Source organism: Crassostrea angulata, chromosome 8 (genome assembly GCF_025612915.1).
Source record: "Crassostrea angulata isolate pt1a10 chromosome 8, ASM2561291v2, whole genome shotgun sequence".
Lineage (NCBI taxonomy): Eukaryota > Metazoa > Mollusca > Bivalvia > Ostreida > Ostreidae > Magallana > Magallana angulata.
In genome coordinates, this window is record NC_069118.1 from 55,145,687 (window position 1) to 55,172,335 (window position 26,649).

Here is a 26,649-nt window from a genome sequence, read left to right on the forward strand (position 1 = left end):
ATATATACAATCTAGATTGAACTCCTTATCCCAAAGACCGAATCTACAGTCTAATTAAACGATTTGGGATTTTGTTCTTGGTTCATCTAAAAAGGTCAACTGATATTACTAAACAGTTTAAAAGGATACTGTTTCAACCTGTCAAACAGATATAAATATTACATACAGCGTTAACCCGTCACTGGCATTCTCCCCTCGAGCTAAGCGACCAACAAACGTTACAACGCGGTTTTTGCGGGGCCTTGGAATTTTTTGATTAATGTCTCAAAAACGAATATTTATCCAAACTACATCAAATGCAACCGTGCAGCTCCCCTCCCTCCGTAACAGACGGGTTCTTTGTGATCGCCAAAGGATCGTACTCTAATGGGGACCAGATCAGTTACTACTGCAAGATGGGATACGAGCTGACCGGAACAGCAACAAGGTCATGTGACGGAAGTAGTATAGGAGGGACATTTCGACCCCCTTTACCGGCGCCAAAACCGGCGCCAAGATGGCGGCCCTTCCGCTTCCGCCAGAATGGCGGCCCTTCCGCTTCCGATAAGAGGGCGGCCCTTCCGCTTCCGCCTAGAGGGCGGCCCTTCCGATTCCGCCAGAATGGCGGCCCTTCCGCTTCCGCCGAGAGGTCGACCCTTCCGCTTCCGCCAGAATGGCGGCCGTTCCGCTTCCGCTGGGGTTTTTTCCCGCGTTTTACAAATACGCAAGTAGCCATCACCCTTTACCAGGACTTTGGACCTGCTGTCCAGAGACAGGTGGGTTTACTACTTTTTTTTTTTTTTTTTTTTTTTTTTTTTTTTTTTTAGACGGGAAGAGTGAGTCACACCTATGCACAAAGCAGCACAAAGCTTGAACTCGTACCGACCGGATCAGCGTTTATAGCCCGATCATCGATACGAGGGGGATACTCTCAGGTGGTTTACGGGTGTTTTACTTCCTCGCCAGGGACCACATTTTAAGTGAAGGAGAGCTCCCCGAGTGGTTTACGGGTGTTTCACTTCCTCGCCAGGGACCACTCATAATATGAGGCCTCACCCACCCTTCATCGTCTCCATGTGTCTTTCAATTAATCATGTTACCATAAACATATTACGACTAATGAAAACTGAAACATTTTATGCATTTGGTTTCAATACAATGTTTAGAGGTTCGGTTGAAATACCATCCTCCAAAACTTTCCTTTTGCAATAGAAATAAGAAAAACCACTTCTTTCTTGTGTATATGTGAACATTGTATTATGGCGCGCGCGTATCCCTCGATTCATTCCATGCCCTGCCTTTTGATTCATTAAAACGGCATCATATGTTCCCCAAGGATTAGACACCTGATTTTTATTTAATCCTTTTGAACTAAATTTACACTCATTTCCATTGGCTACTACGTATGTTTTTGAACAAAGACCAATCATTTTTTCACCTTCGAATTCTGTTTTAAACAACCCAGGCACACGCCTGTCAAAAGTCTTGTGTTTTTTGCAACACTCTCGCGGTAAAAAAGGGGGACATGCATCGTCGCAACAGTAACCGCGTAGGTGGTGTTCATATCTTTCGCGCATGTTTGGTTTTATCACCTCGTGCATATTTTCAGCACTCAAACACAAATAATTGGAATCGGTATCCATTTCTAATAGCATGTAATCGGCGCGGTCGACATAAATGTCTAGGAAATCGTAATTAAACTCCAACATTTTCATTTTAGCGTATTGTAAGATAAAGTAACCTAACTGAATAGGTAGATCCATGGTGATCTTAGTTTTTGCCATTTCTAGTTCATAAAAATCTCCCCCTAAGCATGTTGCATTTCTAAATTCATCTTGGTTGATCGCTAAGCAGGTTTGGTGTTCTCCCTGTACATAAGTGATATCCCGATGTTTTGTTTTGTCCATGATTAAAGACCCGTATCCCGAATTGCCTATTAATTTCATCGTATTGCCAATAATTTCAAATTCCGGTCTCGCATCCCCCATCCTTCGCGCTTCTGTCACATCATTAACAAATTTTTTGAAACATGCCTGAGCGTTAAATTCAACCACCTGATAAATGCGCGTAACTTTTAATCCGTGATCTAAATACCATTTTAACAATGGAGTACCAAGTAACATTTTTTCTGCTTTCATACCCCCCACCAATAAACGCCTTGGGTGCGTACTAAGACCTTCCTTTTCTATATGTTTCTGCATATGCTCCCCAATATCCTCAAATTTCACTTCCGTATTGCAAAACAATGGCGACATTTCTTTAAAATAGTTCCAAGGAGACAACTTCGGTTGAAACTCTCCTTCCCACTTTTCAGGTACTTCAATATCTACCTCAACCATACCAAATAAAGTTTCGCTTTTCACTCCCTCTAAAATTTGTTTTTCATTAACCTTTCCCCTATGCTTCCGATAAAAAGCAGGTCGCATTTCCCAACCCAAAGCATGAATCACAGGACGAGGTTTACAAAACTCATCAAACTCACATTCCCACATTTCCTCTACCTTATATCCCTTCCCAATCAAGTAAGCAGTCGTTTTCTTTGTTTTGTTCAACTTCTTTTCTCTGTTTTCCCTCCAATTCGTATCTGTTATTTTTTCTGTCAACCTACACTCGTGACCGTGGAAATAACATCCTTGAAATTGGTAAATCGTATTTGTGTTCCCATCATACCCGTCCACGGGATAAGGGCCCACCCGCTTTTCACCCCCGTCATTCCGCGCATGTTTGATGTCCTTTCCCTCGTATTTAATCAAATAATTCATCCACTGATACATTTTAATGTTCTTATCTCTGACTTCTGGTTTAAACCCTTCTTCCGCCCTGCGTCTGACCATGACACCCACCGGCATTTTTTGTCCTATACACCACAAATACAATGCATTGCAATCGTACCCTAAAACTTTTTGGCACAATTTCCCATCTCTGATCTTGGTCTCTCCCTTCACGGCTTTTCGATGGTAAATAATAGAGGGTCCCCCCACAATATTTGACTTAATGTTATGATACAAATCCTTGTTTTTCTCGTCCAGTAACATGAATTCCGCCCCCTCCCGTGTTGCTGTGTCGAATAACATTTTCCTCGCAATGCCAGGGACCGACATGGCAATTTTGAACAAATCGATATTTCTATCAAAGTAAAACTGTTGCAGTCGCGTCACAGCGGTGACAAAAGGTCCTACATCTAAATTATTGTACCACACTAAAAAGTCTCTAAATGTGGTCATGTTGTGGTCCACCCAGGCTCGTTGACAGGTCTGATAGTCAGTGTCTGAAATGCATGACTCTTTCAAGCTACTATAAAACGCAGAAGGGGGAGGCAATTGATTGCACTCTAATTTCGACACGTCATCAAACCATTCGTAGGGGAAATGACCTTTTGATTCATCGACTTGATAGGCTGTTAAGAATTTTGCATAAGACGTGCCAGGCGCCAAAAAGTGAGAAACATCTAAAAATTTCAATTTTTCAGTTGAAATACAGGCGTACGCATTGTTCTTCTTAATGGTAAAGCAGTGCTCTTCCTGGTGAAGTCCTAAATGTTTAGCTAGTTTCGTTTTAATCAAATTCAAATCGTATTTGGCCGAATTAAATCCCAACACGGGAACCTGTGACACATAAGCATTAAACTTTCCATACAATTGTTTTATCTTTTTAGCCTCGTCGTCCTCCTCTTTGTCCTCCTCATCCTCACCCACCTCCATACTACTTACGGAATTTTTTGTCTTATGTTTTAATTCCCCCAATTCCCTCCCCCATCGCTCTTTAGCTAAAAGTTCTGTTTTTTCGGCAATGTCTTTCATGTAGCCTACCATTTCTCTGACTAACTCGTCCCCATTGTCATTCACCAAACAGTGAGGTTCCTCGAACCCCGGGACATTACTACAGATGGACACACTAATGGGCATATGTTCCTGGGTCCATTCGACCTTTTCTGATCTTTGATCTTGAACCTTGTGTAAGAGAGCTTCAAAATCATACACGATGAACCAAGGATAGACCCGATTTTTACAATTAATTCCGAAATAAGACAATTCCTCAAAGATGGTTTTTGATGGTCGATAAAAGCCCCCCGGATAGACATACCTCGTCTTGTTTTGACATTTTTGTTCGTGACGCAAAAAATGTCCATGATGATCCCAAAGCTTGTCGCAAAATTTACACTGAAATTTTTTGGCAAAGACTGCAAAGTCTTTGATGTAGGAAAAGTGACCTTGATAGAGGTGGAGGTACACAGTGTCCTCGTAACGACCTCTTGATTTGTACACTGACCCCACGTGACCTTCGGGGTTAAGGGCATAGACCTCGACATTGATTTCGAAACAAGATTCAAACTCGGGGAGTTCCCTATATTCTACCCCTTGAGAACCCTTCACACCCTTAAACGTTGTCCACTTGTCAAACAATTGTTTTGTTTTCCCCTCAAAATTCTTGACATCATATCCCTGGTGTAAGGCTAAGCAACGAAACGCACAGAAATGATCCTCGTAGGCATACCCTGTTCTATCATTTATTTCTAAAGTGACCAAACTTCGGTTTTCTTTAATGTATTTAGGGAGGGGACCGTGCAAATCTCCGATGGGGTAAAACGTATGAAAGATTGTAAATCTAAAATTGGTAACAAGAACGGGAACCCATTTCGTATCAGGACGATGTTGAAGGAGGAGGGTAAATAGGTCTTGACGTCTCAGTCGAAGCACTAACGTTCTTAAATCTCGTCGTCTCGATATGTACAAAGGTCGGTCTAAGACACTGTCATTATAGAAAGGTCGGAAATACCTATATTCTCCCGTTTCCCTATGTCTTAAAATAACCCCGAATGACAAATTCAGTTTAAACGCGTGGTCCTGTTGATTATAAATGTCATCCGCTGCCTGACTAATTTCATTTTCACCTACGGCATTCGTGGTGGGGAAATTAAAAGTAGAGATATTGGGTCCAGGGGCACTGGGTTGTAAAATGAGGGGGGCGTTGGCTTCATATACTTGTTTTAGCCTATCATCGATCCCTTCAGGACCCTCCCAGGGTGCACCCCCTTCCTCCCAGGGTGTATCTTGTAATTGACCCCCCACTTGAAAATGTTCTCGCATTTGATGCAAGTACAACTCTCTTCTGTTTAAGAACCTGTTTTCACATTGACGACAACGATAGAAAGAGGGTCCTGGTTGAGAGTCATCTGAAGAGGGGCTCCTCAATGACTCAAAACAAGGTCTCTTTGTGGAGGCATAATCATGGTCGGACGCAGGGCGCTTAACTCCTCGGGCATGGTGGGACATGTGCCATTGTAAGCCGTGAGGTGTGGCACAAAGTTTTTGACATTGGGGACATTTTAAATCAATTTGACAAATTTTTTCATGCTTTTTCAAATCGTCCTTTCTTTTAAATTTTTTTGTACATTTATCGCATGCATACGTTTGCCCTTCGTGTGCAGATCTTTTATGACGCAATAAATCCTTATTATATTGGTAGGGCTTACCGCAAATCTCGCAAGTAAACATGTTGCTGTCTGATCGAGAATACTACGAATCAAAATATCACCGGTTATAATACCCAAACATTAAACTCCACCCCATCCTAAGTGGGGCTTACGAAGTGGTTACTCAAATCAGGTGACATTATTCGATTGGTGTTCATCTCAGATGGCTACACCCTCTTAGTGGAATAATCATTTGCGAAATAGAAGAGTCATCATTTGAAGGATTAATCAAGTGTGATAGTAGAGTAATATGTCTATGTGTATTTATTCGTTTTGTATTTTCTATTTTTCGTTTTGTTCAATAGAATCTTAAAATTATATCAGCCAAAGTTTAACTGCGCAAGTAAATTGAGTTCTTCCTATCTGTAATTTCATTGGTTCATAATATTAACCAATTATTTTGAAGCTAGGTGTATAAATAAGTTACCTATAATTCTAATTAAGTTAGAGCAGTATACAGTTTCAAGAAAATACCATCCGGTTGATATCTGTGGCATCTTATGGTATGTAAATTTCATATTAACTAATGTTTTACTTATCAGTGTAAATGTTTAGTCTCTGGTTTTATTTTAATTGCATTGTCAATACTAAAGTGTATTTTTGTAATTAAAGTTATAATACTTGGATTGTGTCTGTAAAGTTCAAAGGTTAGCTTTCTTTACAGTACGCACTGTAATTGATTTTTTATGAAACGTATAATGTATTTGTGGTAACTTATAGCTAATGTATTTTCTTTCATTTTGTCAGTTTTCTCATATTATGTATTATTTTGTAGGTCAATGCCTCTATATATATATTCAAAATAAAAAGTCATCAGATACACAGTACACCATCTTCGTTTTGCTTGACTGCTCGGTTACATCATGGCGCTGCGAGAAAACAACAACATCTAGAGGTATTGACCATATTCAGGAAATTATATTCCAGAGATGCCAGGAATCGGTGCTATTGAAATACGTCCAAATGCCAGGAATCGGTGCTAATGAAATACGTCCGTGAGTAGAGTTTACCAATATAGTAAGGACTTTAAACTCAGGGCCCGCTGTATCAACGGTATGAGTAGTATTTACCGATAGTCTTTACCTGGAACTGTATATATAAAGTGAACTGTTTTCTGTGTATCGTTATTCTGTCCAAAATGAATAAAAAGGAACTCCAAAATCGTGTTTATGAACTAGAACAAGAGTTACTTGAAGCAAAAATATCTAAGGCCAAAGTTATTGAGAAACATACATTTTTTGCGGAAAATCGTAAACTAAGAACATTTTCGGGTAGACCAAAGAATGATGGTGATCCCTCCATTGATGATTGGATAGACGATTTGGATATAGCTTTTTCAGCCCGCGGAAGGACCGACGCACAGAAAGTTGATTTGATATATAATCATCTAGAAGGCCAAGCAAAGGAAGAAATAAAGTTTCGCGCCGATATTCGCCATGACCCCGAAGCGATATTGGAATGTCTACGGTCAGCGTTCGGAAACCCGGAAAGCATCATTACGCTTCAACAAAGATTCTTTGAACGTCAGCAGAGGGAAAGTGAAACGATTCGAGAATATTCATATATTCTTTTAGAATTATACCAAGCAGTGATAAAGAAAGACAACACCGTTTTTCCCGACAAAGAAAGAACTTTGTGTGAGCGTTTTGTTAACGGACTTCATGACAAGTATATGCGGAAAGAAGCTAAACGTCTGTTCAGAAGAAAGTTTGACAAAATAGACTTTTATCATTTGCGGGATGAAATGATTTTACTCAGTGAGGAAGAAGAATTCGAATCGACTCAAGTTTCTCCATGTGAAACCAAGAAAACCTCAGACAGACCACAGTCAGTGATCAGCGATCATCCAAGTTTAAATACCAAATCGTCCGATGCGCCCAGTACAGACGACCTTTTAAAAATCATTCAAGCACAACAGAAACAGATTGATTCCCTGACCGGCTATATGAAAGATAGCGAAAACAAACAACAAACTATGGAACGCCATAACACTCAGACACCTATAGATCGTTTTACCAACCCCAACGAGTCATCTACGGAGCGCCGTTCCAATCAGTATCCTATGGATCGCCAGGCCTTTAATCGATCTGTGTATTGTTACGGTTGTGGAAGACAGGGCCATATCCAGAAGAACTGCCGCGCTACAGCGTACAGGAACAACGGTTCGGAAAACAAGTAGCATCTATTGCTACGAGTCAACCAATAGATGATAGTGAAAAAGACTCATTCAAGTATCGAGCAATAGGACAGTGTCCGGTGATTAGTGTTAAAGTGTGTGATGTAGATATTCCGTGTTTAGTCGATACAGGATCCATGGTGTCTACAATTACAGAAAGTTTTTACAGGAAGTTCTTAGAGCCCCTTGGAAAAACTCTTAGTGAAAAATGTATGTTACAACTTAAAGCTGCCAATGGATTAACTATTCCATACATTGGGTATGTTGAATTTGATGTGAAGTACTGTGGAAATGTATTAAAACAGCGTGGTTTTCTTATTGTCAAAGATGCAACTGATGAATTTACAAGAAAACGTAAAGAAGCTGTCCCTGGCATTTTAGGAATGAACGTTCTGAACTTATGCAGGGATATTCTTTCAAACTCTGATGTTCCCACTGACGGGATTTTAAGTGAAGTTTTCGCAAAAACAACCGAGTGCGATAGAAAATCTATACATGGATTTGCTAGAATAAGTGGAACAGTTCCTATACGCATACCAGCCAATACCGTTGTAGTGCTTTGTTGTACCGGACCCAATATCGACGGTGATATAGTAGTGAATCCTTTGACCAACGGAGCGCATCTACACAGAAATTTCAAAACGGTATATACTTGTACCAATATTGTTGGAGGTCAAATGTGTGTTCGGGCAGCAAATGTGGGAGATGAGGACATATTCATCAAACCAAGAACGAGAATTGGGACCGTATCAAGATGTGAAATAGAAAGTGAAGATTCTAAAATTGAATTTCAAAGTGTAGGAAATGTAGAAGAAATTAGGATTCATGAGCTCCAGAGTGAAGCAGTAGTGGTTACGTCATCAGAACAGGAATTTGAAATACCGGCTGATATATATCATTTGGATTGCAGCATGGAGGAGAAAGAGTTAATTACGTCATTATTTCAGAAACATAAACATGTGTTTTCAAAGGACGATGATGACATTGGCTGTACAGATACCATCAAACATCAGATTCGCCTCGTTGACAGTAAACCTATCTCACAACAGTATCGTCGCATTCCACCATCCCAATTAGACGAAGTGAAGCAACACATTCGAAAATTATTGAAGAATAATGTGATACGTGAAAGCACAAGTCCATTTGCATCGCCAATTGTTTTAGTTAGAAAGAAGGATAACTCACTCCGACTGTGCGTAGATTACAGGAAGCTAAACGACAAAACAATTAAGGACAAGTTTCCGTTACCCAGAGTCGAAGAAACCTTTGACGTTCTTCATGGTTCCGTTATGTTTTCCACAATGGATCTTACCTCAGGATACAACCAGATAGCATTATCAGAAGAAGACAAGGAGAAAACCGCGATTACGACTCCCTTTGGATTGTATGAATTCAACCGCATGCCATTTGGACTTACAAACGCACCGGCAACGTTCCAACGTCTTATGCAGCACTGTTTTAGAGAAGAAGTTTTCAACATCCTGTTAGTTTTCTTAGATGACATCATCGTATATTCCAAGACCCTTCAGGAACATATCAAGCGACTTGACAGAGTGTTTACTATTTTAAAACAGCATGGATTAAAGTTGAAAATGAAAAAGTGCACATTTTTCAAACCATCTGTGAAATATTTAGGCCATGTGGTGAGCAAAAACGGAATTAGTACAGATGAAGAAAAGATTAAGTGTATTACCAATTGGAAAGTACCTGAAACAGTGAAAGAAGTGAAATCGTTTTTGGGATTTGCAGGATACTATCGTCGTTTCATTCGCCATTTTTCTCAGATTGCCGCACCTTTATTAGAAATATCTAAAAACAACATGAAACACCCCAAAACCAAATTTGGAGATAAGTGGTCTAAACAGTGTCAAGATTCCTTTGAAGAGCTAAAGAAAGTGTTGTCGACAGCTCCGTTACTCGGATATGCGGATTTTACCTTACCTTTTGTGGTGGAAACGGATGCAAGCGCACACGGACTTGGAGCCGTATTGTCGCAAAATCAAAACGGACGGGTGGTTGTGATCGCATACGCTAGCCGAAGTCTTCGACCGAATGAGCGGACGGCAAAGAATATGAGCAGTCTGAAGTTAGAGTTATTGGCCCTGAAATGGAGTGTCACGGAAAAGTTTAGAGATTATCTTCTTGGAATTAAATTCACTGTGATAACAGATAATAATCCGTTAAAGTATCTTTCAACAGCGAAGCTCGGTGCTTACGAGCAGAAGTGGGCATCACAACTTGCGGAGTTCGACTTTGAAATCAAATACAGACCTGGAAAGCAGAATGTGAATGCTGATGTGTTATCTCGTCTACCTAGTGATATTCTTTGTGAGTGCATTCAGGGATCCATAATTCCTCCGGAAATTAAATCAGCACAAAACTCGATTATATTTATTGAATCTTCTGATGTTTCTTTTGTGAATACCTTTCCAACTTATTCTATGGAAGAATTAGCCGAAATGCAGTCAAAAGATAAATCGATTAGCGTGTGCAAGGTGTATGTAGAAACAAATACAGTTCCGAAAGCTAGTTTCGCGAGGAGGCAAAGTAAAAGTGTTCAGATTCTTATAAGACAGTTAAAGCATATTACAGTGAAAGATGGAGTATTGTACAGGGAGATTAAGGATCCAAAACTTGGAGAACTTACACAGATTCTATTACCAGAGTGTTTAAAGGAATTCGTTTTACAGAGTCTTCATGATGAACTAGGACACCAAGGTATTGAAAGGACGTTTAACTCCATTCGAATGAGATGTTACTGGCCCAAAATGTTTGCAGAAATAAAGAATTATTGTAAACAGTGTAACCGTTGCGCAGTTTCGAAGATTCCTCCTCCAAAAGTGCACACCAACATGGGACACTTAACAGCATCTGAACCATTAGAATGTGTAGCAATAGATTTTTCTATGTTGGAGAAAGCCCAAGGACTGGAGAATGTGTTAGTGATAACGGATATATTCACTAAATGGACGATCGCTGTACCAACAAGAGATCAGACGGCGCAGACTGTGGCTAAAGTTTTAGTGAATGAACTGTTCTTCAAATTCGGTGTGTGTAAGCGTATCCATTCAGACCAGGGGAAATGTTTTGAAGCGGAAATAATAAAACAACTATGTAATCTCTACAAGGTGAAGAAGACGAGAACAACGCCTTACCATCCCCAAGGCAACGGCCAGTGCGAGCGTTTCAATAGGACCCTGCATGACTTACTACGATCGTTACCACCTGCTAGGAAAAGAAAGTGGCCGGAATATATAAGAGAACTTGTGTTTTCTTACAACGTAACACCTCACGCATCTACGGGATACTCACCTTATTTTCTCATGTTTGGAAGACATCCCAACTTACCTATTGATTTCATGCTTGGAAGAAATAATACTCAGTTCAACGATGTCAATATCGACCGGTGGATAGAACTGCATTCCGAAAAGTTGGCGTTTGCGTATAACAAGGCAAAAGAGGAAATCAACAGAAATGCAGACGACCGTAAGAGAAGACACGACACCGGGAGAAGCGAAGAAGAAATGGAAATCGGTGATAGAGTGTATGTCAGAAACAGGGGAGTCAAAGGTCGTGACAAGATCCAAGATAAATGGAAGCCGGAAGTTTACGTCATAACTGACAAACCGTTCCATTCAGTGTACACAGTTAAAGCGGAAAATGGTGATTCTGGGAAAAGAACTGTGAACAGAGCCGAAATAAAACCGGTTATTTAGTAAAGCGTGTGTTTGTGAATACAACACTGTTCAATAGATGCCGAGTTCTTATTTATTCGATTGTATATTTCTATGTGTATTTATTTGATACTAATATTAAATTGTGTAATCTGAGGACAGATTAATAAAGTTCTGGGGGAGTATGTGATAGTAGAGTAATATGTCTATGTGTATTTATTCGTTTTGTATTTTCTATTTTTCGTTTTGTTCAATAGAATCTTAAAATTATATCAGCCAAAGTTTAACTGCGCAAGTAAATTGAGTTCTTCCTATCTGTAATTTCATTGGTTCATAATATTAACCAATTATTTTGAAGCTAGGTGTATAAATAAGTTACCTATAATTCTAATTAAGTTAGAGCAGTATACAGTTTCAAGAAAATACCATCCGGTTGATATCTGTGGCATCTTATGGTATGTAAATTTCATATTAACTTATGTTTTACTTATCAGTGTAAATGTTTAGTCTCTGGTTTTATTTTAATTGCATTGTCAATACTAAAGTGTATTTTTGTAATTAAAGTTATAATACTTGGATTGTGTCTGTAAAGTTCAAAGGTTAGCTTTCTTTACAGTACGCACTGTAATTGATTTTTTATGAAACGTATAATGTATTTGTGGTAACTTATAGCTAATGTATTTTCTTTCATTTTGTCAGTTTTCTCATATTATGTATTATTTTGTAGGTCAATGCCTCTATATATATATTCAAAATAAAAAGTCATCAGATACACAGTACACCATCTTCGTTTTGCTTGACTGCTCGGTTACACAAGTATTAATCCCCATTTAACTGATGCCCTAATCCCTTTGAAGAATATCAGAGTAAGCATTGCGTAACCATCATTTATTTAGGGGTCAATTCCCCTGATTTGTAAATAATGAATAAATCTCAATAACAATAATAATATGATATTTGACTACAAATTGCGTTGATTACACATTAAACAAATGTAAATATTATTTATCCTCTACATTCTACAGATGCCTGGATGCGCTGTAAATCACACTGATTCACACCTGCATAAGACAGGTCAATTTCTTGTGAATGTACAAGACTTAATAAGCCTCTAAAAATTCCAGCGAACTCCACCCCATGATCGTCATCGTTCATAGTCTCTAAGACGTGGGTAAATTCGTGAATGACTGTATCTGTAAACTCCAGATACGAGTCGTGGTTTTTTAAATTTAGCCCCACAATGGCTTGTCTTCTTTCAGGTTGTCGGTGGGTGACACCCAAATCCTCAATTTCAGTAAACTGGAAAATTAAGGCATCGTAATGGCAACGACGTCTTCCAAAATAAGAAATGAAAAATTCTATAAGGTCCGAAATAATTCGCCGGCACACGTTTGGACAAAGGACGGCTACACTGGGTGGTGAACGAACAAAGTGGCTGAATTTTGAGTCCACGTAACGAGAATGCTGAATGTCTTTGTCTTGTGGTAGGAATCCTCTGGAAAAATTGAAGAGGGAGAAACTGATGTCCAATTTTAAATTTTGTAGTTTTCGACTGCCATTTCCATGCTCCCGCAAAAAATTTAACATCAACAGCACGTCCACTGTCATCTGAAAGCCACAAAAAAAAAAAGTATCATAACTTGATATATAATTATGAAATGACATAGTGGAAATCTTCACATTGTGGAGATGTGGGAAATAGAAATAATGGGAAGATAGGTCGCGTCTAACCTTAATGAGAGGATTTACCTTTGTTTTATTTACATGTTGATGTGTGTCATTTTCTAATGAGTGTATATTCTTATTAATGCATTCTTATCAATAATCTCAAATATCCGTTAGTAAACATGTCCCCTGAAGTGACAGCATCCACTCAGATAAAAAAAACACTATAAAAGTTGTATGAACCATTTTAAGTATACAAACTCCAACATGCCTCACGGGATTAGAATAAGATTCGCCGGTATTAACTCCAACTCATGGTGTAGGCCAGAGTACCAGAGAGAAAACTATGAGTGTTTTGTTTGCCTGGAAAAGGCAAACTATGCCTGTATGTGCAGAACCTGCAAGAAAGCATCTTGCTGTTTGAGATGCTACCATAAGATCCAGGACAAACGATGCCCCCTGTGCAGAGGAGGAAATGAAGGTACATTCGAGTAATTAATTGTAATTATTGTAGCGGCCATTTATTAGAGTTCAATTAACACTTTATAGAAATTTGAGTCTTTATCACCTACTGATACTTGCCTCACGGATTAAAATTCTCAAACTAAAATCAGTTACAACAGTGTAGTTAAATCAATCTGATCACGATGTTTACACGTATGTTTAATTGTTTGTGTTTGGACAGTTGGTGTATCATCAATGCACTTTTACACGAGTGCATAATATGCACAGAGCGTGCATATTACGGATGCATTTGCAAGACATGCAGAAACATGTCTTGTTGTTTACAATGTTATTTTAAACTCGTACCCCAGGGTTGTCCCCTTTGTAGAGCAGGTATAACTAAAGTTTTACATTATGGGGTTTACATAAACGGTTAGAGAACCAATGAACACCTTCAATTTATTTTCTAATTTTAATAATTGCTTTCTTGTTTAATTTTCAGGAAGACAACCACAATGACTAGGCGGGGAGCAGGGGCGAGAGGAGAGAGGTTAGTTGTTTTAATTCGTAAAAAAAAAAAAAAAAACTTACTCGGTAAACGATGCCTTCTTTCTTGCTTTTCTTCATTTTCTTTTTGGTCTGTCTAACGTCGTCCAATCCGTACTTTGTATAGTATATCATTTTTACAAACCGGTTCCAAATTCTAAACTGTGATGATGATTGTGAAAATGAGCTAACTCAGACAAAACTCGTGTCCTTTATCCCTGGTGTTTTATATCATCGACCCCCCCCCCTTTCCTTGAATACAAGACTTCATTTCTCGGATCATCTTAATCAAAGTTTAACTCAAGTAGACGAGCATAAGACATGCTTGTGATTCTGACACTTATTTCCAAAATCAAGAGAATTGACATTAATTACAATGGTCAGCTTAAATGAGTTAACTCGTACAAAACACTGCTGTATTATACAATCCCCCCATCCCCCTACTTTCACTTGGTCTCATCACACATAATACTAGGCTCCATTTCTCGGATCTTACCTCTTATTAAACGTTTAACTCAAAGAGACGAGCATAAGACATGCTCGTGGTTATGACATTTTATTTCAAAGATCAAGAGATTTAACACAATGGTCAGAAATGAACATGCAAGATTGAGACATGTACAGGAAAAGCTTATGTTCCTCTACTTTCCGTAACATGCTCATTTACTTAATTTTCTGAAAGTAGCTGGTCGGTTTTAGCTTATCACAAGAGACCTTTGACAGAAAGATTTGGAATACACGAACCCTCGACGCAGATGGCCAAAGGGCATTTTCTCAGGCTCTCTCCTTTCAATTACGTAACAATACTATACACAGACCGTCCCGCGCTGACCGCTCTCCCATGGAATAGGCCCATTGTTTTAATAGGGGTGGGCTGGACTGGTTCTTCACTTTGTCGTTCTTTAAATATGTAATTGTAATTTATATCGTGAATTCAATATCACCCCGTCCAAACTTTATTTAAAATAGATTAAGAATCTAAAGATTTTGATTCATATATAATTGAATTAGGATTTTACTTTTCATCTATCACCCCTTCTACCCAGGAACCCTCCCATGTTAAAATGAAAGGGGTGGACGGGTTGTTTTAAATTAAACGATTAATAATTCATGAGTTTCAATGCTAAAGTTTACGCTAGCAAAATTCATTTTCAGTGTAAATGATACTGAAATATTCAGGATAGGACAAAATAATCGGCTTGTACATCAAATATTGAAGCTATGTCTATCTTGACCATTCCTTGTTTAGTTCATTCATCCACCCGATATAAAAGAGATTATCATTAGTTTGACTACTTCCCAATTCGATTTCTAAACTGACAAGATGTACTTGATGATTTTGCTTGCATTTCCTTTAGGAGCTTTGACTGCGTGCATCCAGAGAGACAACACACTGACATGCGAGGATTTCAGAGAATTAGCCAGTAGGACATGGAGAGGCGTTGAAATTCTGACAGTCAACAGACTGAGCTCAGGAGTGAACTTAAAGAAATTTCCGGCTCTGAAGAAGTTCAAAGTCATGCATTCGCTCGTTAGATGTGATGACATCAGTGGGTCAGAGGGAATCGCAGTAGAACTTGAAGATGAAGTTTGCTCTGTAAGTATCGTGTATTATTATGATTATTTTTTTTTTTTTTTTTTTTTTTTTTAACCGACAATAAATAGTTATGATTGTTTCTTTCTTATTTTCAGATGTCCAGTTCAGTTTCCCAAGAAGTCGTGAGTACCACCAGGTCCCAGCCAGAAGTGGAGGCGACAAATGCCATTGTTGGTATTATTACTGGAGGTATGTATTATAAGCAATTCATTAAGATATAATTGTATCATTACAACGCATATTTATTCATACCGATAAAATGTAATGGATAATTCTATGATATCTATTTTAAATTAGGGGTCATCGGTATTGTTCTTGTGATTGGATTCATTGCTTTTCTCGTAATACGAAGAAAAAAAGAACCTCGACAAAATGATGTTGAAATCATAAGTTTAGACAGCCTCTGTGACTCTGTGGTGTTTGAACGACAGAAAATTGCCTAGTGATTGATTAGAGTGATATTAACAGGCATTTTGGTATTGGTAATTCACTGTGTCGGGTATGGGGAGAGGCAACTACCCATACAGTGCCCCCCTCGACAACGCCGTCCTCAACCACGCCCCCCTCAACCACCTCAGCCAGCTGCTCCTCTTAGAAGATCAATGAGAAATAGAAGACCAGTAAACAGATTGCAATTGTAGGACTATTTTTTCATGTGTACTATTTTTTTTTCCTGGCCCCCTCCTTGTATACTATGTATAATTATTAATTTTTTTTTTTTTTTTTTTTTTTTTTTTTTTTTTTTTTTTTTTAAATTTATTTCTTGGATTTATTTTAATTTTTCCTCCGATACAAAAATACAATGTAAATATGAATACATGTTTATATAAATGTTTTTTTTTTTTTTTTTTTTTTTTTGCTCAAAATTGTGTAATTTTTTTTTTTTTTTTTTTTTTTTTTTTTTTTTTTTTTTTTTTTTTTTTTTTTAATCGTAATTTTTTTTTTCGGTACAAAATTACTGTATATATAGCTTTCGGCCATGTAAATATGAATACGTGTTTATATAAATGCTTTTGTTTTGTGTACATTTTTTTTTTCTCCCGGTAAAAAAAAAAAAAAATGCTTTTTACAATTATTGCTATCAACCAAGTTAATACGAATGTATGTTTTTATAAGGTTTGAATATTTTTTTTTATCTCCAAAATTTTGTATTTTTTGAACAAATTTCCCCTTTGAATTTTTTAATCAAAAATTATATATTTCTTTTGTTAGAATAAAAATTTTATTTGTTGATATTGCTTTCGGCCATGAAAATATGAATGTATGTATATATAAATGCTGGGAAAATGTTTTCTTTGTCTTGTCTTCATTGCAAAACAGGTTTTCTCAAAGGTATAAAAGGAAGTTTTGTATTTCATACTCCATCATTAAAAACATGTACCCTTTTCCGTGCAATACGTCCATTGCTATCAGCGGAACCACGGGTTCCGGAAAAACCTATTGGGTGTATAGACTATTGAGTCAAAAAGAGGACATGTTTGAACATAGTCCTCCAAATGTACTGTACTGTTACGGTATCTATCAAGACATGTTTCGAGACATGGAAAAAACATTACCTTTCATAGAATTTCACGAAGGGTTACCGAACATTGAACAATTAAATAGTTTAAAGGAAAATAGCATTATTATTTTAGACGATTTAGCCCGTCGTATCGTAAATTCACAAAATATGGAAGAATTATTTACAATGGGGGTACATCATAGAAAATTAAGTGTCATCTACATAAATCAAAACATGTATTGTCAAGGAAAATTTGCGCGCACCATTAACTTGAACACCCATTTTATGGTATTGCTTAAAAATCCAAGAGATGTATCGCAAGTGGCTTGCTTAGCTCGTCAAGTATATCCTGGTCAAAGCAAAGCTATGGTTGAAGCCTATCAAGATTGTATGCTAAAAAAATTTGGGTACTTGGTGGTCGATTTATCTCCCCATGCAGAGGAAGACCACCGACTGCGCACTAATATTTTCAAAGATGAGGTCACAATCATCTACAAAACTCTATAAATAGAGGCGACTGTATCCCATTGAAATCAATATGGATTATGTTCATTTGATATTACACACGTCCAAAACCCAGTCTTACGCTCTATTGTATACAGCTACCGCAAGTCAATTAAATATTATTTGTGAGATTTTGCATAACTTGCAATCGGGTGTATTTCCACACACCCCCAAGACAAAATTGCTGCGTAAGCAAAATAAAACCTTTTTAAAATTATTTGCCATCCCCCCACCTCGAAGTAAACGCCAATCTATCGTAAGAAAGCATATAAAAACTATTTATCGCATGTTCATAGATCTGAAAACTTTTTTAAAACAACTATGAAGTATCTCAAAAAAATGGTGATGGTCCCTTATGATCAATATCAAAGAATGTTGCACCGCGATGAATTAGACCTAGAAAATAGTTCCGCTCAACAAAGTTCAGCGAATGAAGCAAAATCCTTTCAAACGGATCCACCCCTTAATGAACCAAGCCCGCCCGTAGATCATAAAACGAACAAGGATCCTCCCCTCGTACACGGAAGAGATCCGCCTCTTGAACATAATAAAAAAAGATCCATGTTAAAAAATACACCACCCCCAGGTAAAAGGAAGAACCGACGCATGTTAAAAGGAGAGTGGACGAGACAATGGAGGACACTATAAAAGGAATGCAATAAACTTTTAATTTTTATAAGATGGAGGTCTTAAAGAAAAACTACTTTGATCCTAAACATCCTATCGCCTTTGCAGGAGTGGAGAAAATATATCGATGGTTTAAGGAGAACGGTTACAAACTTTCTAGAACAAAAATTAAAAACTGGCTACTAAAACAGGAAGACTACGCCATTCATCAACAACCTAGAAGGCAATTTCAGAGAAGGAGAGTCATTTCCCCTTACCCGGGTTACATGATTGATGCTGATTTAGCAGATTACACTTCATACTGGAAAAGTAACGACGGTTTTAAATATTTTTTGTTGTGTATTGACGTGTTTTCTCGTTATGTATGGGCCAAAGCTCTGAGGAATAAAACGAGTAAAGAGATGGTCTCTGCGTTTGATGAACTAAACAAAGAAGGCATGTCAAGTGAACATGTGAGAACAGATAAAGGGAAAGAATTTTTAGGTGACATGAAAAACTGGTTTAAAGCTAAACACATGAATCATTTTGGAACGCAAAACGAAACCAAAGCTAATTATGCTGAAAGGGCCATAAAAACGATCAAAAAGAAAATAGCGCGGTACATGTCTTTCAAACAGTCCCATCGATGGGTAGATATTTTAGAAAAGGCGGTATATAGTTATAATCATTCTTATCATCGCAGTATTCGAATGTCTCCGGCTCAAGTTACGAGGAAAGATATATCTAGGCTATGGTCATTACAGTATGAACCTAAAATCGTGGTTAAAAAAAGTGCGCAAACAGCTAAACTAAACAGATATAAATTTAAGGTGGGAGATATAGTTAGGATCAGTGCCTTAAAGAGAACCTTTGAGAGGGAGTATGACGAAAGATTCACGCGAGAATTGTTCATTGTGACGAACAGACAATTAGCACAGGGTATGACAGTTTACAGATTAAAAGATTACGAGGGGGAGAATATTGCGGGGACCTTTTACGAAAAAGAATTGGTGAAAGCTTACGAAAGTGACTCTTATAAAATTGAAAAAGTGTTAAGAAAAAGAGGAAAAGAAGTGTTTGTTAAATGGTTAGGTTGGCCGTCTAAGTACGATTCGTGGATTCCGGCGGCAGACTTGAAAAACTATAAATAGATCACAATAATTACACTTGCGAATCATGTCTCATTATTTGTTTTTATCTTCGGAGGGAAAAGCTCCTTTTGATTTTACAACAGAATTAAATCAGCCTTTAACCTTAGATGGTCAGTGGGAGGTAGGTTTAACGGAAATCATCGGATTTCCCTCCTCCTCTGGTGTTTATTATTTCCTATCCGATCTGTGTGAATGTAGTTTCATTAATTCTCGCTTACTTCCCGTTTTGCGTCGATTATTTACGTCAGATTCATTTTTGGAAGAAAGGTATCACCCTATTCTCTACTTTCCCCTATCTAAAAATAGAATCGATAGAGTAAGAATCTATATAAAGGACCGCGATTTTCAAAATTCGTTAGATTTTAAACATCCATTATATTGTACACTTCATCTAAGAAAAATATGAATTTAGAATCTAAAGTCCCCTCCGTCCAGGAGCTAGAGGATCATTTCAGAGCCCAGGCAAAATGGAAAGGACCCCCTCCTGGTTACTGGATCGTGGACCAGAAAGGGAAAGGGGAAAAAGTAGAACCTAAAATAGAACTCGTGTCTCCCATCGCTCAAGAATTGAAAAGAGCGGAATCACAAGTCAAGCAAATGAAGAGAAAGGGTCAACCCATGCCCAATGAACCTATTGTAGTTAAATTAAAAGCTCAAAAGTTGTCCCGCGAAGCGAGGCCCAGCACTAAAAATAACAGAAAATCAAAGAAAAAACCATGGGAAAAGTATAAATAGAAGAGTTCCTCTTTCCTTTGAATTCATTCGCCATGGAAGAAGCGAAGAGTTATGACCATCGCTTACAGTTATTTTTTGCCCCTCCACTGGAGACGGCCATTCAGTCAATTGATTTTGTAGAAATTAGACCCATTGGACAAGTAGTGAAAGACGGTCCCATAGAATTTAACATCCCGGGAAACACCTACCATTACGTAGATTTAAAACATTCCAAATTGAGTTTAAAACTGAAATTAACACAGGAAAATAATTTACCTATTGCTACGGGGAATAAAGTTGGGTTAGTCAACAACATCCTTCACAGTATTTTTTCCCAGTGTGAGCTTAGTTTCCAGCAGCAGGACACAACCAAAGGCATTTCGTCAAATTATCCTTACAAGGCCTATCTAGATGTGATTACGTCCTCAAACACTAAATTGAGAGAAGACTGTTTGTCTAGTCAGTTATTTTTCAAAGATTCGCCAGGATTTATGGACGATGTAGATTCGGTTGCGGGGGCTAATATAGGATTATATCTTAGATCAAAATATACTTCTGAAGGAAAAGTGGTGGATTTAGAAGGTCCGCTTTATGCGGATCTCTGTCAACAGGACAGATTAATTATCAATGGGGTTCAAATTGGTCTAAGGCTACGTCCCCACAGAGATGAATTTTCTCTAGTGACCATTGACGATCTTAAATATAAATTTGAAATCACAGAAGCTGTATTTAAAGTGTGTTTTGTTAAAATTCACCCTAGTTTCATCTTGAGTCATAGCAGGATATTAGCTGACCACCCCGTAGTTTACCCCATTCAAAGCTCAGAGATCAAATGCTTCAGTATATCACAAGGGCAGTATAACTTTAGTGCCGATAACTTTTTTAATGCGGTCCCCAATATCTTGTATGTGGGTCTAGTCAGTTCAGAGGCCTTTAACGGAAGTTATATAAAGAACCCTTTTAATTTTCAACATTACGATTGTAATTTCGCAGCCTTTTACGTTGACGGGAAATCGATACCCTCAAAACCTTTCCAACCCAATTTCGAAAGTGGTTCTTATTTAGACGTGTATTCGGCCTTTGTCGAGGGAGGGTCCTGTTTAATATCTAGGGAGGACTTTTCCAAGGGAAATTGTATCTTTACTTTTAAAACAAAATATGAATCCCAAGGATTACAGCCCATGTCTGAGAGGGGACAACTGAGATTAGACCTGAAATTTTCCAGTCCTCTTCCTGAAAGCGTTACGGTGAATTGTTACGGAAAATTTTCTAGTGTACTGACCATTGACAATACGAGAAACATTCAGATACTATGAATACGTTAGAACTCCTTTCTGCAATGTATAGGGATGTAGGGATGAGAGTTCAGGGGGGAGGGGTGTGGCCGGCTGATGCCTTGATTCATCTTAAATGTAAAAGACCTTCCTTTTTCATCGTAAATACCTCGGAGGGTAATAATATAGGAACTCATTGGGTCGCACTTTACCTCCCTGAAAAAGGTCCATTTGAATTTTTTGATTCTTTAGGTCATCCACCCGAGCATTATCATGCTTATTTTAAATCCTTTCTCCTGGGATTCGGATACAGTTGGAACAGGGTGGCATATCAAGCGCCTTACTCGGTTTTGTGTGGGGAGTATTGCTTATATTTTGGATACTACCGATGTAGGAATATGAGTATGCGTCATGTACTTGAAACACTACGATTGGGAGATGATGATCAGATGTACACATTTTATTCACACACATTTCAAAAAGTATAAATAGCAAACAGTATTTAGTATAATGTCACAATCATGGAGACAGAAACAAAGATAGAGGATCGTGTTTCAGCCTATTATAAAAAGCATTTAAAAAGTTTAAAACTAATGGGAGTGTTTGTGATAGTTTCTATACTTTCAACTAGCTTAGGTCTTGGAATCAATACGATACAACATCGCTGTACAAAATACGAAGATATACATGGTGTCAATAAAACAGGGTGTAATGTAACTGCGTCGTTTGATTTGCCGGACAATTACATCATAAGAGTATGTCAAACGGAAGCAACTATAACATTAGACCTGCGAAAGTATATAAACCATAGATTAACAGCGGAAGGAGCGACTTTGACCTTTAGACAGTGGGATTACTTGTACAGAATTGGGGATATAATACATAATAAGATATTAGAGAACTTAGTTCATTTACGTTCATGATGTCGAAGGAAACACGTCGTTGTTTTAGTGTGATCAGACAAAAGTTAGATGCTTGTTTTATCATGAAACATAATGATCTAGTGTATAGAAAGGGAAAGAAGAAACAATTTGACGATCTAGTAGAAAATATGGTAAAATTATTGAAAAAAGCGAGAAAGTTAAACACGAGAGCTATGGGTGAAATGTATGAGGGTCCTTCACTACACCCCGACTGTTTCGGGGAAGCAGACCATCAAAATCAGGAGGCCATGTTTTACTGCCCCAAATGTTTAACCCACAGCCATGCTTTGAATAAGAAAATAGAGAAAGAAAAGAAAAGATTGATTTATAAAGTGTAGTACGCATGTGCGAACTTTGGTATATAAATTGAGATGAAATAGATTTACAATCATATAGAAGAAATGAAACATCCCAGTTACGCTCGCTTTCACGATCGCCTCAGTAGCTTTGTGGGGTGGAAGGGTCCTGAGGCCATTCACATGGCGGCTTCTGGGTTTTTTTATACGGGGCCTAATGATTTGGTAGAATGTTATCATTGCGGGGTGAAACTTAAAAGCTGGAAAACTTTTCATTCACCATATTTTGAACATGAACAGTGGTCTAAATCCTGTCCGTGTGTAGGACAGTATCACATAACTAAATCATATCAAGAATTCAATTCGACTGATCCAGGACGCACATAACACGTGCTCCGAGTTATTTGGATCGATCGTAGTAGTTAGATAAAAAAAAAAAAAATCAATTAAAAAAAAAAAAAAAAAAAAAAAAAAAAAAGAGACGATGAAGGGTGGGTCAGGCCTCATATTATGAGTGGTCCCTGGCGAGGAAGTGAAACACCCGTAAACCACTCGGGGAGCTCTCCTTCACTTAAAATGTGGTCCCTGGCGAGGAAGTAAAACACCCGTAAACCACCTGAGAGTATCCCCCTCGTATCGATGATCGGGCTATAAACGCTGATCCGGTCGGTACGAGTTCAAGCTTTGTGCTGCTTTGTGCATAGGTGTGACTCACTCTTCCCGTCTCAAAAAAAAAAAAAAAAAAAAAAAAAAAAAAAAAAGAAAAAAAAAAAAAAAAAAGTAGTAAACCCACCTGTCTCTGGACAGCAGGTCCAAAGTCCTGGTAAAGGGTGATGGCTACTTGCGTTTTTATAAAACGCGAAAAAAAACCCAGCGGAAGCGGAAGGGCCGCCATTCTGGCGGAAGCGGAAGGGTCGACCTCTCGGCGGAAGCGGAAGGACCGCCATTCTGGCGGAATCGGAAGGGCCGCCCTCTAGGCGGAAGCGGAAGGGCCGCCCTCTTATCGGAAGCGGAAGGGCCGCCATTCTGGCGGAAGCGGAAGGGCCGCCATCTTGGCGCCGGTTTTGGCGCCGGTAAAGGGGGTCGAAATGTCCCTCCTATACTACTGACGGAGCGACTGGTGCGTGGAGCGGATCCACTCCGAAATGCACCGCGGCGACCACGATAGCTTCCGTTACCACAACTGCAGAGTCCCCATCCCAAATTACAGGTAGGTTCTGCTGTTACTTTTTGGGTTTTTTTTGTTTTGTTTTTTTTTTTTTGGTATTGTTTTACATTTATTTTGTATTATTTATTCATGCAAGGATTATTTGGGGTATGCACGGAGACCGAAGAAAGTCATCAGGAGATCGTATACATAAATATACAATAGCGCATACATAATATTTTAAAGACATGGTTTGTTTAAATGAAATGGTTTCTGATCTGGTGTTTGGTTTTCTGTAGTTGCCGCTCTAGTTCTGGTTCCTATGGTGATCCTGCTCCTCGTCCTGGTCGGTGCTGTAACGGTGTACGGCATGAAGTACCTTCACTGTCAGAATGGCTGCAAGTAAGACACATTTTGTTTAGCTGATTGTCATGGGGGAGGGAGTGTCTACGGGAATCTTTGGACCAAAGTGAAACTGTTCCAACAGACCAACACTTAGGAATGGATTTATGGCGTATACTTAAAATGTGTTCGTTAGTTTTAGATAATTTAACTACATAGTAAATGGGACATTGGGCATAAACTTGTCATTTCTAGCAAAACCGGTACCATTGGCCTGGTTTTCAGTTAAATCTTCTAGAATACGAGGGTCAATCAAAAAATACGAAGACAATGTGGCTGTCTATCATATATTTTTTATTAAAGTCATAACTAACAGATTAACTTAATATACAACAATACTTATTTAATTGATATACGAAGTTTCATTCCATTTGATGAAAAGGTATTTTTGTTACCCGATTTTAAAAACAACATGTTTTGTCACAACGGCGCACGGTAACGTTGAAAACACGACGTCAAGATGACGCACGCACAGTTAATAGAAATAACCAATTTTTATATCACCCTGAGTTTTTGTGCTTTTCACCATACAATTTAAATCGGCACTATATCACTTGACATCTAATTTGTTCACATTTGTTTGAAAATCATAAGTTAGTTCCTCGAAGTTTTCTTATTTTTAACCGCATGTCTCTTCGTTTACAGTAAGAAATCCCTGAATGTTAGATGACGTTGTTTATTCTTTTGATTAAATATTTACAGATATTCTACTCACTTTCGTACTGATTGATGTTAAAAATACATTTACCACAACCCCCACAGAATGTGTTAGAGTTAAACATAAATGTGCAAATAATTTTTGACTTATTTTTTCCACCATTGATCATTTTCAGTTTTTATCGGCTTTTCCCCCGAGTTATATCCATACTGTTTATACTTTACGTTGCGCCGTGACGTCTAGCGACGTCAATGTTTTTAGTCAATTTTAAAGAGGACTAAATGTCTTTAATTACTGATATCTGTTCAACAAATCTATGTATCCCGCTATTATTTGGTACATAGAATATCATGACAATTTCTAATTTTAGGTTTCAATATCAGTTGGTTTTAAGCCCAATTCATGGAGATATTACTTTCAACATAATATGGTTTATTGTTGACAGAACACAAAGTTTGACCTTGCGCCGTGACCTTATTTTTGCAGGATTAGATTCTAAATAAATTCTTAGAAATAAAGGAATATATGAACTTGTTTGATTTCAAATTGTTTGAAACAATTGCTAAATTATGTCTACTAAATTTAGTATTAATATGACGTTAAATAACATAGCTATGGCAAACGTCTTCTTATTTTTTGATTGACCCTCGTACAATATATATATATATATAGTCGTTTTGTTTTCCACCATTTTTTCTAGAAAGCAGACGTTCTGGTTTGATGGAGATGAGTACATCCAGTATGGTCGCTGGTATTCCTGCTGCAATATTTGTTTGATCAACTGCTATGAACTTTGCACGTGTCAGAATTGCCAGAAAGTACGCCCTTCGGGAAATCGTAAAGCAGATGTGTGGAGATCAACAAATGGCGGACCCTGGATGTCAGAAAATGCCAAAATGTCGACCCCGTCCAAAATGTTTTCTAGTTCCTCTGTGGAATCTAGAAATGATGACCATTGGAGTCCAACTCTAGGTTCCTTGCATGAAACTTCTCAGACAACGCTATCCGATATCTGATGTTTAATATACCGTATACGTATATTATACATGTGCATTTGTGACTTTTGTCAAATACTTTTATGTATAGATCCGAAAGTTTTTCTATTTAGATTGCTGATTTACATACCGGTATTGTCATTTGAATCTTGATGTTAAACATGTTTGAATTTCAGATTTGATCAATTCTTATTTTAATTACCTTTAATACTCTCTCTCTCTCTCTCTCTCTCTCTCTCTCTCTCTCTCTCTCTCTCTCTCTCTCTCTCTCTCTCTCTCTCTCTATATATATATATATAAAGCACTGAATAAAATCAACAACACTAGGCATCTTTAAAGTGTCGGATCTAATATATATATATATATATATATATATATATATATATATATATATATATATATATATATATATATATATATATATCTTGTGTTACTAGTATTATTTCCCTTGTTTTGGGTACAAACAATTTTAAATCTTTGTTGGATAACATAAACAAACTCTTAAGACTGTAAACAGCCATGATATGACCTATAATTGCTAGTATTACATATTGGTCACTATAATAATTATGTATACCTAGCTACTGCGCATTGAATTGTGGTAATGATAACTAACAGAATGAACTCTGTGACTCTTGTAGCACTGCGTAGTATTCCTAAATGATGTTATAAAATCAGGTGAATAATACGGGCATAATAATATCCAAACTGAGAGTTTAAAAACCAGTGTCATATTTGGCGATTCTGTGTCTGCAACGATAGCTCTGGTACTCTATATTGAGTCATGTATTGTATATTCTATATATAAACCTTTGTAACCTTTTATGCCATGTATGAATGAACGTATTATGAGTAAGTGATGCCTCATAACTAGGTGGGGTACTCCGAGACTCAGGACTCGGAGACTCAAATCCTGCATCCGTA

General features: G+C 37.9%; 1 protein-coding gene and 1 pseudogene across 1 annotated transcript; both read left to right on the plus strand.

Annotated features, from left to right (window-relative positions):
- Window positions 1–174: 174 nt before the first annotated feature.
- LOC128158140 (seizure 6-like protein 2) lies at window positions 175–25,971 on the plus strand. Its single transcript, XM_052820892.1, has 4 exons — window positions 175–441; window positions 23,638–23,733; window positions 23,970–24,072; window positions 25,431–25,971. The coding sequence occupies exons 1-4, from the start codon at window positions 297–299 to the stop codon at window positions 25,744–25,746; spliced, it is 660 nt and encodes a 219-aa protein (XP_052676852.1). The 5' UTR covers window positions 175–296; the 3' UTR covers window positions 25,747–25,971.
- On the plus strand, window positions 15,256–16,270 carry LOC128158159 (uncharacterized; annotated as a pseudogene).
- Window positions 25,972–26,649: the final 678 nt, after the last annotated feature.